Here is a 14,710-nt window from a genome sequence, read left to right on the forward strand (position 1 = left end):
CTCTTTTCAACTCCTTAACAAACTTAAAAAAAAAAAAAAAAAAAAAAAAAAAAAGACACACCTATTATGTCTGTTATACACACAATAGGAAAGCTTCTATTTCCTAATACTATGCAACTTGGAATAGTTAGAAAGAGAACATGAGATCTCACAAGGAAATGAAATGCTCCTTGTATATTAGGAATGACAGAGACTGAAGACTGGAGAAAACAGGGTGCATCAGTATCAGTGTTTTAGTTCAAATTAGGAATGGAGCTTCAAAACAATGGTCCCCAGCATCTTTATCTACTGCACTTTAACCAACATCAAACGGCATCTTGTAGCATACAAACTGGACTTCTGTTAAGTTCAACAGTAGTTCCACATACTCATAGGTATTTAGTCCACAGGACCAGAATAAAGTTAGCCTGAAACCAGAACTGCTCAAAATGTGCACGCTGTGGATGCTAGGTCCCCAGCACCACACACTGCAATTCTACAAATACTGTACTATTTGCTGACATGGGGAGATCCAAAACTGATGTTGCAGCTTCTCAGAGTCCTGTTCTTTGAAGCTAGTAGACACAGAACTGTTGCCAATATACACAAGAGAACAAAAACTGGTTGATTAAGCTGTTTTGAGTGGAGTAGAAAATGGTGTTGGAATTGCTGGTGAGTGACAGCGAAGTACCCAAAAGAACAACTCAAAACCAGAATACATTAGTCTGATGCCTCAAGCTTTCCTAACAGATGCTTTTGCTAATTCAAGCAAAAGCCCTTGCCCAAAAGTATGCTTCAGTAGTAGCAACGAAGTACTTTAAAAACTTGTAATTCCACAGAGTCAAGCAAGACTACTTAGGGAGCTCAAGGTTAAGGATCCTTCCACTCAGGTACTGTTACAGTTTTTTCCCCCAAGATCTTCATAGTTTTTTCTGGCATTGCTACCTCCAGTTTCTGGACTGGACAGGCGTACTCTACTAATTTATATCTAGCAAATTACTGCATACTAGGGCTTAGTGACAGGCCCGGACTGCCCAAGCAAACATATATAAACCTAGAAAAAAGGCCCCTCGTTCCTGAGACAGTAAACAAACCTTGTAAGACTGGGAAACCTACATGCCCGAGGACAAATATAAATGTTCTTGCAAACAGACAACACAAACAGAAAAAGAGAGTATTTAAACACCTTCTAAAAAACCAACAGAGAGCACCTGTGTGATTGAAAAAGCTAGAGCCTAGAAGGAAAAAAGCAATTTTTCCTTCAACCAGAGCAGACTGAAAAAACTGAGAAGGAATACTCGATGCCTTTGATGCAGCGTGTGAAAAGGACCACATGAAAATGCTTTTACAATTTCAAACAAAGATAGCATACACACACTTAACCAAGAATCACATACAGGAAAGCATTTAGGAAAAAGTTCTTATTGTCAGAATTTCAAATTTGCAAAACTGAACATAACCAGAGCAATACCATTCTCACTAGAAACCCAGCAGGCACAGCCAATGCCCAGTGAACTGCAGTTAGGCCACAGCAGAGCTATCTTCTGTGTCTGTAAGCACAGTGTACCAGACCATAATACCAACTCCACTGTTACTCAAGCAGCATTTACAGGTCCAATACAATGACAGCCTTCACCTGCAAGCAGACAACGTACTAAGTTTAAAGCTGCCACAATCATCGCTGGAGAACTTTCTCCACAAATTCGTGAAAAATCTCTTTCAAAAGCACTTAATGCAACAGAAACGTTACCTTGCAGCCTGCAAATACAAGTACATAGGAAGCTGGAAATAGTTTCTGTCAGTTCAAAAGTGGCTTAAAAGATGGAGTTTTGTGGAAAAACATCAATAAAGTGGTACCTGAGCAACACTTGATTATACAGCTAGTCATTAGTGATTGCCTCCCACAGGACGTTGGAGAGTTACAGTTAGTCAACTATAACCAAGACCCATTCCCACCACAACAGAAACCTCCTCTACAGGCATTCATCAACTTGTAGACAAATGCAGTCTTGGTCAGGGTACAGCACTGCAAAGGATGTTTTAATGTGAACAAGGGAGAAGAATTTTTTTTCTCTACAAATTTCATTTTTTTTCTGTCACTTCCCAGTAGACCACTTACTGGCACACTCCTCTGGGAACATTTTCGGCTTTGCAGTATACTACTTCAGCTCCCCAGAGTGGCTGCAAAATGGGGAGTGGAGGGATGCAAAGGCAAAGAATGGACTCTTCAAAAATGCATGCAATCTTCATGCAGATAGTTTTTTAGGGTACCCCATAACCAAATGATGATGTCTGCCCATACATGTCCAGGTATTATATTGCTGGTGATAGAAGTAGTTCTATTTTCTGGGCTCTGTTCTACAGAGCACGCACCAGGCATTGTGATCTTCTGAACAGATGCACATTAACAACCTCTGGCTTGTGTGGAAATTCAACAGGGGCAGGCAATTTTTGCTACTGTACAGAAAGGATACAGCACTCAAGATAGGGGAGAAAGAAGAAACCCAGGTGGATCAGCACCTGAATTGTAAAACAATAAATTGGCAACCTATTTCACCATACATATAAAGCTAGAAAACGTAAAGCAACTTCTCTATTTCCTTCCTGAAATGCTTTGTTCAAAGGGAGAAAGAATAAAAAACAAAACTGGAAACAATGTAAAAGGATTATACGCCTGAGAAGATTTGAGACTGCGCTTTGCAACCAGGTTACAAGAAGTACAGGAGATGGAGTGAATCAGGATAAAATCCCTACATTAGCTGTGATTAACAGTTCTCTGCATCAATAGAACAGTACCTTTGTATTATATCTGGAAGTATGAATCACAGGACAGGTGAAACAGACCGTATCTTATGAGTATAAACGTGTCCTTTAGTAAGTATAGAGTTTTGAAAGCTCGTGGTGTTGGTTTGGGTTTTTTTTACGTAGAGAAATGATTTTTAAAGGTATTTATGAATATCAAGGGCTTTGATGTTCCTCATAAATCTGCATAATCATATGTTAATTTATAAAATTGAACTGACCAGGTTTTTTTCCACTAATGAAATGCATCACTTCAAAACTTTTATTTCAACATTCATCCAAAATAATTGCACTGTATATTATTCAGCTTATATGCAAATTGGCCAAGTTCTGCATCTGTTTCATTTGTTAACATTTTACTTCTACTCTTAACTTTTATTTTACACTATAAAATTCCAAGTACTATAATACAAGACTGAAATATTAGCACTGAAATCCTGTTTCATTGACTGTGAAGGGACAACAGACGGATGTCTACATTTAAAGTATCCAATTCTACTATAACCTGAAATATAGGGAATGTGACATTATTCCAAAACTCTTTTTCTCTCTTCTGTAATGTTACCTTCAAGAAATATGCAGGCGGCTATGGTCTGATTTTCTCTTTTAGCTAACTGTGAGAAAGAGAAGGGCTCACAAAATGGCAAACGAGTAACGCAATATAGGGGAATAAATAGTCAGTAGGAAAAGGAAAAGGAATTTTTTTTTATTAGAGGATTTTAATCTTACCGTGCTACAACTAAAAACTGGTCAATCTGACGGTCAGTAAGGGGGCTATCTGGATCCCATACTTTTACTTCCAGCTTTGCCTGTTCTCTGTCATCTAATTCTCCTGTCAAAAGGTAGATGGGACAAAACACTTATTACTCACAATGTTTTTCTCTGTGTATTTCTTGTACTATGTTTAAGAGAGACATTGTACATTTTTAAAAACACACAGACACAGAGTACTTAACAATCAGCAGTTATCCATTTAAATTCCAAAATACAGCATCAGTAAAATACATTATCTTCCCTTGACAACAGCATTTCAAGTTAAGGAGGCATTCTTAGGAGGCGCAGTATTAAAGAACTTTAATAAAATGTGATTTTAAACTTGAAACCATAACCTAAGCAACCAGTGGTTTCTTTAAATTGCTTCTCAACTGTATCAAAGTTACCATTTCACTTAAGCCATACTAAAATTAATTTTACACTTAACCAGCTTTAGCAATTAAATTCTATCCAATTTGTATTCTATGCCCTCAAAACAAAAAATATAAAAAAAATACTGCCTACTACATTTAATTATTTTTTCACCTCTTGCTCTTAGCCACTACATTATCTGTATTGTTAACACAAATCATACTATTAAAATTGGTATGTATGTTGACTAGTTATATCCTCTTATAAAATAATATATAAGGCTACAGCACAAGAAAGTTACTATATACTACATCATCATTTCCCAACTTCATTTGTCTGAACGGAACAATTTGTGTACATGCACCTGGCTGAAACAATGGTGGCGGTTTCCAAAATTTAAATTGTTCTGTGTTCATTACTACATGAGTATGGCATTTGTACTGTTTGGAAGAACAGTGAAGTGTGAAGACACTACAATGATTCATGTTTATACAGAAGCCTAAATCTTGTCTTTACTACACCAGTAACTTCTACTGCAAAATGAGAAACATTACAAAGGCACCACATATTCTACTAGTAGAGAAGATTTACCTGTGGAATGTGGCCAACACATTTGTGGCAACAATGTATGGCAACAGCAAAGTTAAACTCATTGTCGTTCCTTGGTATTTTAGAATATAAGCATGTTCTTCCTTCAGTGAATACGTGAAAAATTCCAGCATTTAGTTGGCTGCCGGTACTTGTCTCTGACTTTTATGAGCTACTACAAGAATACAAATCTGTTCTCAAATACAGCCATTCCGTTTCCTTTGAAAATCTAGACTGTGTAGGTAACTCTCTGAGCACACAGAAGATCATTTTATCTGTACTTGTTAAAACTTCGTGAAAACAGCAAGTCTATAAACATGCACAATTATCATCAAGGCATGAAATAACCTGTACACTTGAAAGAGTCTGGAAGCAGACTGCAAACCAAACACTGGCTCTTCCAAAATCTGATCATATATGGTGAGTCTCTCTAGCACATTCATTCTGGAAGGAAATGAGAATGTGGCATATATTTATCCTTACCAAATACACAAGTTAGAACTGCACCATGCTGCCTGGCTAATGTTTTAGGAACAAATTTCACAGTCACATTCTCAGAAAAACCCAGTAAGCTACTTTCTTCTGATACACAGGCAATAAAGAATTCCCTGCCTAATGGGACTTCTACTTAAGCTAATTCAAATCCAGTACTAGAGACAAACTGTTAATTTCTGGCAGCCTTGAGGATGACTTTAGGTCTGTAAACTTATTTAATGGACTACACAACTGTCAATACATTCATTTTTTCTATCTGTGACAGACACATTGTGGGTCATGTTCTACATTTTACAATCCATCTCCGAGCACTTAATTTCAATTTGTTAATATATAGTTTTTAAATATCTTTAATGTTAGTTAACTGTTTCAGACATCATATCCTGGAGATCATAACAATACTCAGGCAGGGTATACTTCTCACAAAGACAGAACGTCATAAAACCACAACACAGGTATTCAGCCAAAACATGTCACTCTCCTGAATCAAGTTTGCAAAAATATTACAAAAATTGCAATACTACACATCTTACTTCAATTAGAGGTAAATTTTGCTACTAGAAAACGTTGTAAAACTTGATAAAGGTAAATCTGAAATATTGCCAAACAGTATTTTAATGGTAGTAGACATAAATACCATATGAGCAACGGAATACTAAAAGAATCCAAATACATATAATGTAATATTTGCAATATTAAATATTACTGCAACAATGGTAGACAGAGAGGTTTCCAGAAGATATGTGGTATCTGCCAAACCGCACTTTAAAAAAACGCTTCATTCTTAATTTTCCACTTAAATGGCAGGATATTATCACTTAAACAGGAAGAAAAGTAACCTAAACAGATCAAATCATGGAGGCAGTCAAGTGGTGCTGTAGAGATCTTTGAAAAGTTGATTTCAGGGATAAAAATTCTGTTTACTTCCTTTGAATGTGCTGAAAGAATCAGTATAAGAGGATCACACAAGATAAACTGATATTTTTTACAGAGGTCTCCTTTCAAAATAGTAATCCTAAACCCCACCCCACCCCGTTTTCCTTGAGCTGTCTGTCCTTAGTTATGCCTGTACCTTAACTATAGGATTTTTAACATAGCAAACCCCTTAAGACTAGGATGCAATTTCTCTGCTAACACCACAATTATTTTTTATATCGTTGAATGTGACACAGAACTGTAAGACATTCAAAATGAACAGGTATCAAAGTTGCCACATTATTAATTCTTTATATTGCAAATACCAGGAAATAAACTGAACTTTCAACATTTTCAGTGGTGCATCTGGAAAGGTTCTCAGGTCCTGGTTTTACAAGTGTTACCTTCCCTCACCACCAACAACATACCAATTACAGCTTCTGAGAAGCGCTAGATTATTTTTTTGAATGGTACAACACACCAGTGTATCCAATTTATTTTGAGTGCTGCTTGTGATTTTATTATAGCCAATATAATCCTGAAGATTAATTTTACTGGAAAATATTAGTAGATGGCCGGAAATATGCCTGGTTTTCTCCTTATCAATCATTCAATACCTTACTTCTCATAGTTATCTTCTAATAAAAAGTAAAATATTTCTTTTCTTAAAAAAAAAATAAAGAATTAAGTTTTGCATTTCAGTTAGTTATTCTAAACAAAGGAAAGCATGATAAAGCCCCCAGAAAAGTGTAAGAAACCAAATGCAATTTTTAACTGAATGTAATTAAGATGAACTACAAGAAACGAAAGCCCTACTTAGTCTTTCAGACTTGACTTCCTCCAGATAAATATACCCAAGGTAATTAGTACATTAGATTCAGCATAATTCTATGTTCTCCTTATATCCAACTAGAAAAAAAAACCTTGCAATATGAACTATTAACATTTTTCTGAGAGTGCAGCTGTTTTAATTTTACAGGTATGTAACAGTGTAGCAATATAGTATCCATTTAAGAAACTGAAATATGAAATCTGTAAGAGCTGGATTTTTAAAATATGGTTTTCAGGTAGACAATGCCAACTCTGCTTTTAATGACAAACAATTGATAAGGTACCTGACTGAAAAATAGCCAGGAGAACAGTTTTTAGAGATGCCACTTTTGTCAGGTACAATGTCTTTATTTTTATATTTTGCACAATGAACACTATTTTACAAAATATCTTTTTATTCTCTTTTTCAAAAAGTAATTTAGCAGTCACTTCAATCCAAACTCATAAATGCAAAACAGAGGTATCAGCTGCTGGATCCTTAATCACATGGGACAGAAAATCTGTAGTTGTGATTTTTTGGTCACAGCAAGGCGGCAGACATATCCATGGACAGCAGATGGACACCACACCAATACTTTGTACTGCAGAGTTCCTCCTACCATGAAAATTCATTCACAGCTTGATACAATCTCTTGCAATCAGCTAGCAGTTTTGACTCATGCATCAATTACCCACTCACTAGATAACTAAGCACATAAACATGAAGGCATTTGCAGATGCTTATATTCTTAATACTCTGCATGTATCTAAGAAGTAAATTCAGTGTCTTCATCTCTGTGTTTCAGTTTTGTGCCTGTGAAACAGTACCCCTTAGCTACATTGCAAGGATGGGGAAGAGAGGTACTTGTCAGTTTTTATCTTCCCTTAGCCCAGTTCAGCATGCAACACAGTGAAATTTCTGTTACCGAAATACACGACCAGATTTAGTGGATATAGCATTCAGCAGGTTTTTGCCAGAACTCTTTGGCAATAGAATACTAACTGCAGGTAATCTTTAATGTCTTTCTAACACAGCTTCATATGCTAGATAACACTGTAAAAATAGGCAACTAATCACTGAAAATGAGGTTTCAAACCATGAACCACCTTCTCATGCTGCTATTTCAACTGTTTCCTCTAACTTACAGATGAGAAAAATAGCACCACATTGGATTTTCTCATACTGTCTAGGGATGAATAAAGTTCCAGATACTAAGTTTGTCTGTCTGAAGTAAAATCTCAGCTTTCTCCTTCAATGCAAAGTTCATTAGTTGCCCTCTAAAACAGCTAAAACAGTCAGCATATTCATACCGCATAAAATGAATTATACGTTTATACAGAGAGCTTAATTATCACAAGCTTTTGGCAAACAACCAATTGTGGAGGAATGTACATCTTAACTGAGAAAGCAGGTTACAAAACATTGAATTGCCACTGGGAAAATAAGTTTTACATTAGGTATAGGAGGAAAAACATCTTTCAGGTGGATGTACAAACTTTATCTAATGGCACTTAATGAGTTCAATTCTGCATAATTGAAATTGTGGTAAACTGGGAGCTGACTGCTGGTCTTAACTAACAGAAATTACAACTCTCTCACCATAAAAGCTCTGCAGACATAGAATTCTTATAACTCAATTTTTATTTATTTTTTTAATGATTTTTGATTCCCACCAGTACTGATAATCAAAAATCATCCAGAAAAAAAGTTCAAGAACTTACACTCAACTCTACAAAAAATAAAACTGAGTTATGTGCAAATAACTTCTCTGATTCAATTAACATGAGAAAGTTTAGATTATTTCAAAAGTGTAGGCAAAAGGAAAATTATGTTTACCTTTCAACTGCAGAAAATTCCCACCCTTAGCTTGCCTGACAGCTGTATATTCAAGATTTCAATTAGTCATTCAGATAAGGAGTGTATGTTTAAACAAATCTTATGGTAAAACTGCATTTATGAACACAATGCATTTATGAAGACTAGAAATGAAAGACTACATAAAGACTACATGTATAGACACTACAAATGAAAGGTAACAGGTGATACAAACCCATCATGTCTACAGCAATTTAAACTGCTACTGAGCATTTTCTAAGCCAATAAAACATGCACAGTCCAATTGCCTCTTATCCTCTGCAGCTCTAGTCTATAAAAAAAAAAATTCATTCTTCACTTGAAAAATCCCTTTTGAATTAAAACTGCCTCAAACTCCAATGACCTTAGAGCTGTCTCAGTGCTCTGCCTTACAGTGCTTATAAATCAATCAGTAGTGATCAAAAGACAAGACCTCACAAAGCACTCAAAAGAGCTTTAAATTCATTATGTATTAAATTCCTAGAAATAAAAAGAATTACAATTGGGCTCAAAATAAACTAAATCATAACCACGCAGTAACCAACTTCTCCATTATGCTTCATCAAGAATGGCTGCCTTATGGGAATGTCCTTCGCTGGAAGAAAGGAACAAACTAGGTTGCCTCTTTCTTAAAACCCTGCAGAACAGTAGATAAAATGTACTTCCACAAACTGGAGAACACAGAGGCGTAATGCCCTAAAATCACACCATTCCTCACTTTATAGCCCTTACATTAAGTCACATTTAGGTAGAATCCCCACTGTCACAGAAATAAAATAATAAAAAGTCAGCCCTTTCATTTTACCTTTTTATGGCAAATCTAAAGGCAATGACGTAAATTAATATACTGTATAAAACTACAAGGTCACCTGCAGTTCAAAGGCAAGGGTAAGTATTCAACTATTGAAAAGGTACCTGAAAATTCACTTTTATTTTGGAATTATCTTATTGTACTCCTTTGGTATCTGTGAATAAATCTGAACAATGCGACCTGCACCAAGATACTCCATCCCCTCACCTCCAGCTTTAGATGATGTTTTGGTTGTTAGACACTGTGCAGTAGTCAACTCCTATTCCAATCTGAATACAGACAGACTGCAACAGTGTTTCTTATTTCTTGAAATAACAACACATGAGGTAACAGAGTTTTCAGGAAAGCACAGTGTAAACGACTCTGTATAAATAATTAACAGTACCACATTACATGTGAATATTAGCAGTATTTAGAACCCTTGTTTTAGAAAGGGGGATACCACAATGCAGAGACACTGCGTTCTTCAAAAAGACCCCACTAAATTAAAATGAAATTTCTGGTCCTGCAATTTAAAAAACAAAATAAAGCTTCATGTTATCAATATGCAAATTCCCTGGGACTATAGTATTCAAAAGATAAATAGGACTATTCATCTGCATAAATTTAAACAAAACACCATGTGGAGAAGAACTTTTTCTTCAGGGTGAAATGTATTTTGACTTACTGAAGTACAAAAGCCACATTTCATCTGCATCTGACACCTGTTTTTCATATTCTACAGAATAAATTTCAAAGAAAACTCAGACTTAAGGTAAAACAGCAAAGAAAACAAAAAACTGAACTTACAGTAAGCCCGTTTAGGCAAAGTCACTGAGACAGGAAAAAAACAGTGAGGTCAATTAAACACTAAGATGTTGCTGCTTAAAAAGTGACTGAAGTGCTCACTGCGATACATTATTTGGGATAATAAGTATATACACGGCTCACAATAAATAGCTGGATCCTTCATAAGACTGGCTACCCGACAGAACTCATTTAGTATTTGAGCAACCTCAGCCAAGGCTCTATGGCTATTATTAACAAAATCTTTCCGATTATATACATACAGCAACCATGAAAAACCTTCCACACCAACAATGCAGCATGAACGATTCATGCTGCAGTGCAATCAGAAGGCAGAAGAGGAGACAGCCACTTTAACCATTTCCTTCGAGTTGTTGAAAAATAGGAGGTTCACAAACACAGGAATGAGAACAGATGCCTAAGCCTCCTCAAGAACCTGAAGACAGCAGGAAATCATGTCTCTTTTGTTATAAGAACTATAAATCTCCAACTGACTTCTCTTCAAGCATAAAGCAAACCTGAGAAAGCTAAACCTGCCTCCACAATCTGGGGCAGGGACAAGGGGAAAAAGCAAACAAACCACTCCAACAATCCCCAAGCAGAACAACCCACATACCTCAACTGCTGAGACAGTTTTTATAAGCTCTAATTGCCTAACTCTTCCAACTTGCCATCGAACTGTTAAGATAGAAGTTGTGAATGAAATAAGACTTGAAGCTCTGAAATTTCCATTACCACGTAATATTAGTATATTCTAAGTATAGTAAGTATATAAGGAATAAAAGAACCAGCTTAATCTACGTAACTGCTTGCTCGATCAAAATTATACATGCACTTATTATCTCAATTATTTGTATGAAAAGGCAGCAAATATTTTTAAATAACATTACTGAAAAGAATTCATAAAACACTATGTTTATAATGCAAAGCTTCCAATAAATATGGGAGTATTGCGTACCATAAAGTAACAGAACAGATGCCTCCTCATGAGATTACAGTTGGGTTTCACTATTCTAAAACATATTTTTCATACATTAAATGAAAATAAAAATTTAGCGTATAAGGGAAGCATTTAATGAACCAGAAAATACAATACAGTAAATCTAAGCATCCAAAACTTTTATAATGTTAAAAATCCAAACAGTATGTAGATGAGTTTCTTATCTGTCTCTTTACTTGTAACCGCACTTAAGCTAAAATCTGGCAATTCCAATATTCCCAAACATTAACAGGCTTGAACTTCAAGTTTAATAGTTTCCATCTGATGTGTCACGTCTACTAAAACAAAGGCTCTTACAACTGAGTTGCAGTAAGAAGCACAAAAACAGAGAAGACATTAGGAAACATCTCTAAAGGAATTCTTTCTTTTTCAAAGCAGAGAAAAGTTTTAGAAGTTTTCTTCTAAAGAAAAAAAAAGCTTTGTTCTGTGTACATCATCCAAAATTTACAGAAATGGAACTGAATGCACAGCAAGTGCTACTTCTAGGTGCTCTCTGGGTATTTTCAGGTGTGCAGGAGGGACTCTGGGTTTTTATACAGATACTTTGAATATAGCTTGTAATTTTATTTATTAAAAAGTAAAAAAAAAAAAAAAGCAAGCTTTGAACAGAACATTTTTCCTACGGGCTGCTGCTTCGTCCATTTCAGAAACTCTAGTTCCTCTTCCTCACTATGTCTTAGTAAGAGGGTAGTCCTCTTCCTTGCCAATTCCAAACTCTGTACTTCTTTAAATGACCACAGAGTACCTAATTGTGTCAGATCTCTGCTCCATAAAGAACTCCCCAGAACATAGTGCCCTTCTTTTAAATCCAGATAAAAAGAGATAAGCACTCTGCACTAGCAACAGGACTGCAGCTGGGAGGGGACCATTTGCACGAGAAAAATTCCATGCAGCAGTACACAGCCATCCCTGTAACAGCCCCTCTAAAATGTAATTTAATTTAAGATTTTAATTAGCCCTCCAGGCTAATTAAAACAGGGCTTTGCAAACAGTTTGCCATTTCTGGTAGCAGGACTCAGTCAGGACTAGCAACCAGCTCTCTAGACAAACCTTTAAATGTAATCAATCCCCGCAACACCTGTCAGCCTCCTGATGCTTGTCTCCTTCCGTATACCTCTGCATGGAGACAAAAATCTCATTTCCCACTAACTGCAAACCAACCCTAACCCTTCATGCATCCATCATCACATTTCCCACTCTGACATGCCTGTTTTGCCCAGTGATCTTGAGGTCCATATGACTTCCTCAGCACTCAGAATCCTTACAGCAGGCACTATGAGCAGAGCCAGGTGAGCTGACAGAAGCTTCTGCCACGTAGAGGCAATTAATTAGCAATAAAACATTCTTCCCAGGCACTTTCCACTGTTCAGGTAAGTGTGTGCACACTGGTATTTGTGAATAGCTGCCACTCCTGACGCTGCCCAGGATAACACAGGGTGGGAATCTCTGCGTGCTCAAAGACACCCTTCAAACACCTGAACAACTTAAGACAGGTAGGAAAAGTTCAGAAGTTAACTCCCTCTACTATATACTTTCAAGCTGGTGGTTTTGGGCTAAATCTCAGAAATTACGCCATGTTTTTACAAGAAAAACAAAAATTTTAAAGGTTAATAGTTGCACTGTTAACTGAACCACATTGTGCATATGTTACACTTTTTCTTATACTGCAGTACCATAATCTAATTATACTCAAGAGTTTCTGGTAGGTATTAATGCTGTTAGCTTAACATTGATGTTTGCACTTCCTAATCTCTGGGTGTTCCTTTTATTTTTAGACTGAGATTTGCTAAAAGCTCAACATATTGTCTCAAGCCTTTATGGAAAAGTCAGCTGAAACGGAACATGCCAATGGCAACGTCTGAACACATACAAAGAAGTTACCTACTACGCAGCACCATCACCGGAGGGAAGGTGACTGAGTAGCAGTTTGAGGTTTCTCTTGCAACTTCTCTTAAATATGACTGTAGGTAGGCACAGAATAAAAGATGTGCCTTAAGACCATCTTTGAAGCATAGTGTTTTGATTAAAAACCTGTCCACTCACATGGCTGTTTAATAAGAGGCAAACTGCCAGTCCCAACTCTTTCTGTACAGATAAAATGATAATAACGACTTGCTCAAAGCGAAACTATGAAGGGTTTTTTTGTGGTTTGGGGGTTTTAATTTTGTTTTTTGAATATTTTGTAAGTTGACCAAGTACAGTAGGTGGATGCACCAGACAGCAGCTTCTGGCCATCATATGCTGAGAATCAGGTACCTTGCTCCTGGACTTGCAGAGTAGGGATGCTTGAAACAAGATACTCTGTCCAAATGCACACTTTCATCCTCTGAGATAAACCTTTTTATTATTGCTTTGTACTGAAGATCAAAATGTTAACCCACACTGGAAACAGAGTTGAAAATAAACAACTGCTGTATTCACAGAATAAGCAGCTGGAGAATGGATTGTTAAAAGCAGAGAAAGGACCTTCTTTAGTATCATACTAGCCAGAATTAGAGACAATGCTGTAGAATCAGTCTCCTGTTCTCCAGTGTAGCACAAGCAACTAAAAAGACGCTCAAAGTCTTTAAACTAGAGTCTAGGAAGACTGGAGCACTTGGCACTGGGGGGAGAAGGGAGGTTTTCACACAATAATATCATTCAAATCTGACAACCTTGATCACAGTTTTATTCCCAAAGATGTTCATAACAAAAGTCACAGAAGACTGCTGAAAAACCTGGTTTGGTCTTTCTCCAAAGTTACAGTCTTCAATAACTGTGTAATCTAAGCAATTTAGCTAAACCACTACAAACAAAAGCAGATAAATAAACAAGACTTGGGCATTTTCAAAAAGTTAATCTTTTTTTATATTCGGTTACTGCAATTCTGTAAAGGATTTATGATTCCACGTATCTCAAAGTGGAAAAACAGCTGGATCTAGGACACTTCATTATGTATCTTGATTTTAATAAACCTTTTAGTCTTTTAAAAAGTAAAAATTATTTTCATTTCAAAGACTAAAGAGAAATATGAAGTTACCCAGTTCACCCATGCCATGAGACAAGGTGGGGGACAGACACACAAGGTATGCTGTATTATCCAAAGTTTGGCTTACACACCCATTTCGGATTTTGGAGTATGTTTTAGCCAAGGACAGAAAAATGATAATATCAATGCAAGGAAAAAAAAATATAAATCTATTATTTGACCAAAAAAAACCCATAAAAATTGCATATAGTTCTCCAATAAACTAACAACAAAAAAAAGACAGTAATCCAGACAGACAGAACATAAATTACCACAGTATAGAGAAAATGCAAGCAATTTGAATTTGTAATCTACTAGAATAAATCAGAGTGTCTACATCAAAATAATTTAATGTTTATAAAAGATATGGAAGGGCTTTCACAGTTCAATGAACTTTTTTCATTTTTCAGCCACTTTGTGACTGGTCTTCTGAAAGCTAATCTGAACTGACATGTCTTCAGCCATTTGAATTGGATTTATATGCCAGTAACTTTTAAAATAAAATAAATGATGGTGTGTAAATCTGTGATTTTTCTA

At 36.1% G+C, this 14,710-nt stretch overlaps 1 protein-coding gene across 4 annotated transcripts in view; it reads right to left on the bottom strand.

Annotated features, from left to right (window-relative positions):
* MTA3 (metastasis associated 1 family member 3) overlaps nucleotides 1-14,710 on the bottom strand; it is a 135,903-nt gene that overhangs the window by 80,066 nt on the left and 41,127 nt on the right. For all 4 annotated transcript variants that reach the window (XM_055725907.1, XM_055725908.1, XM_055725905.1 and 1 more), the window contains exon 7: nucleotides 3,511-3,613. In XM_055725907.1, coding sequence (XP_055581882.1) covers nucleotides 3,511-3,613 — 103 coding nt within the window. The remainder of the gene's footprint in view (nucleotides 1-3,510; nucleotides 3,614-14,710) is intronic.

Source organism: Falco cherrug, chromosome 13, assembly GCF_023634085.1.
Source record: "Falco cherrug isolate bFalChe1 chromosome 13, bFalChe1.pri, whole genome shotgun sequence".
Classification (NCBI taxonomy): Eukaryota; Metazoa; Chordata; class Aves; order Falconiformes; family Falconidae; genus Falco; species Falco cherrug.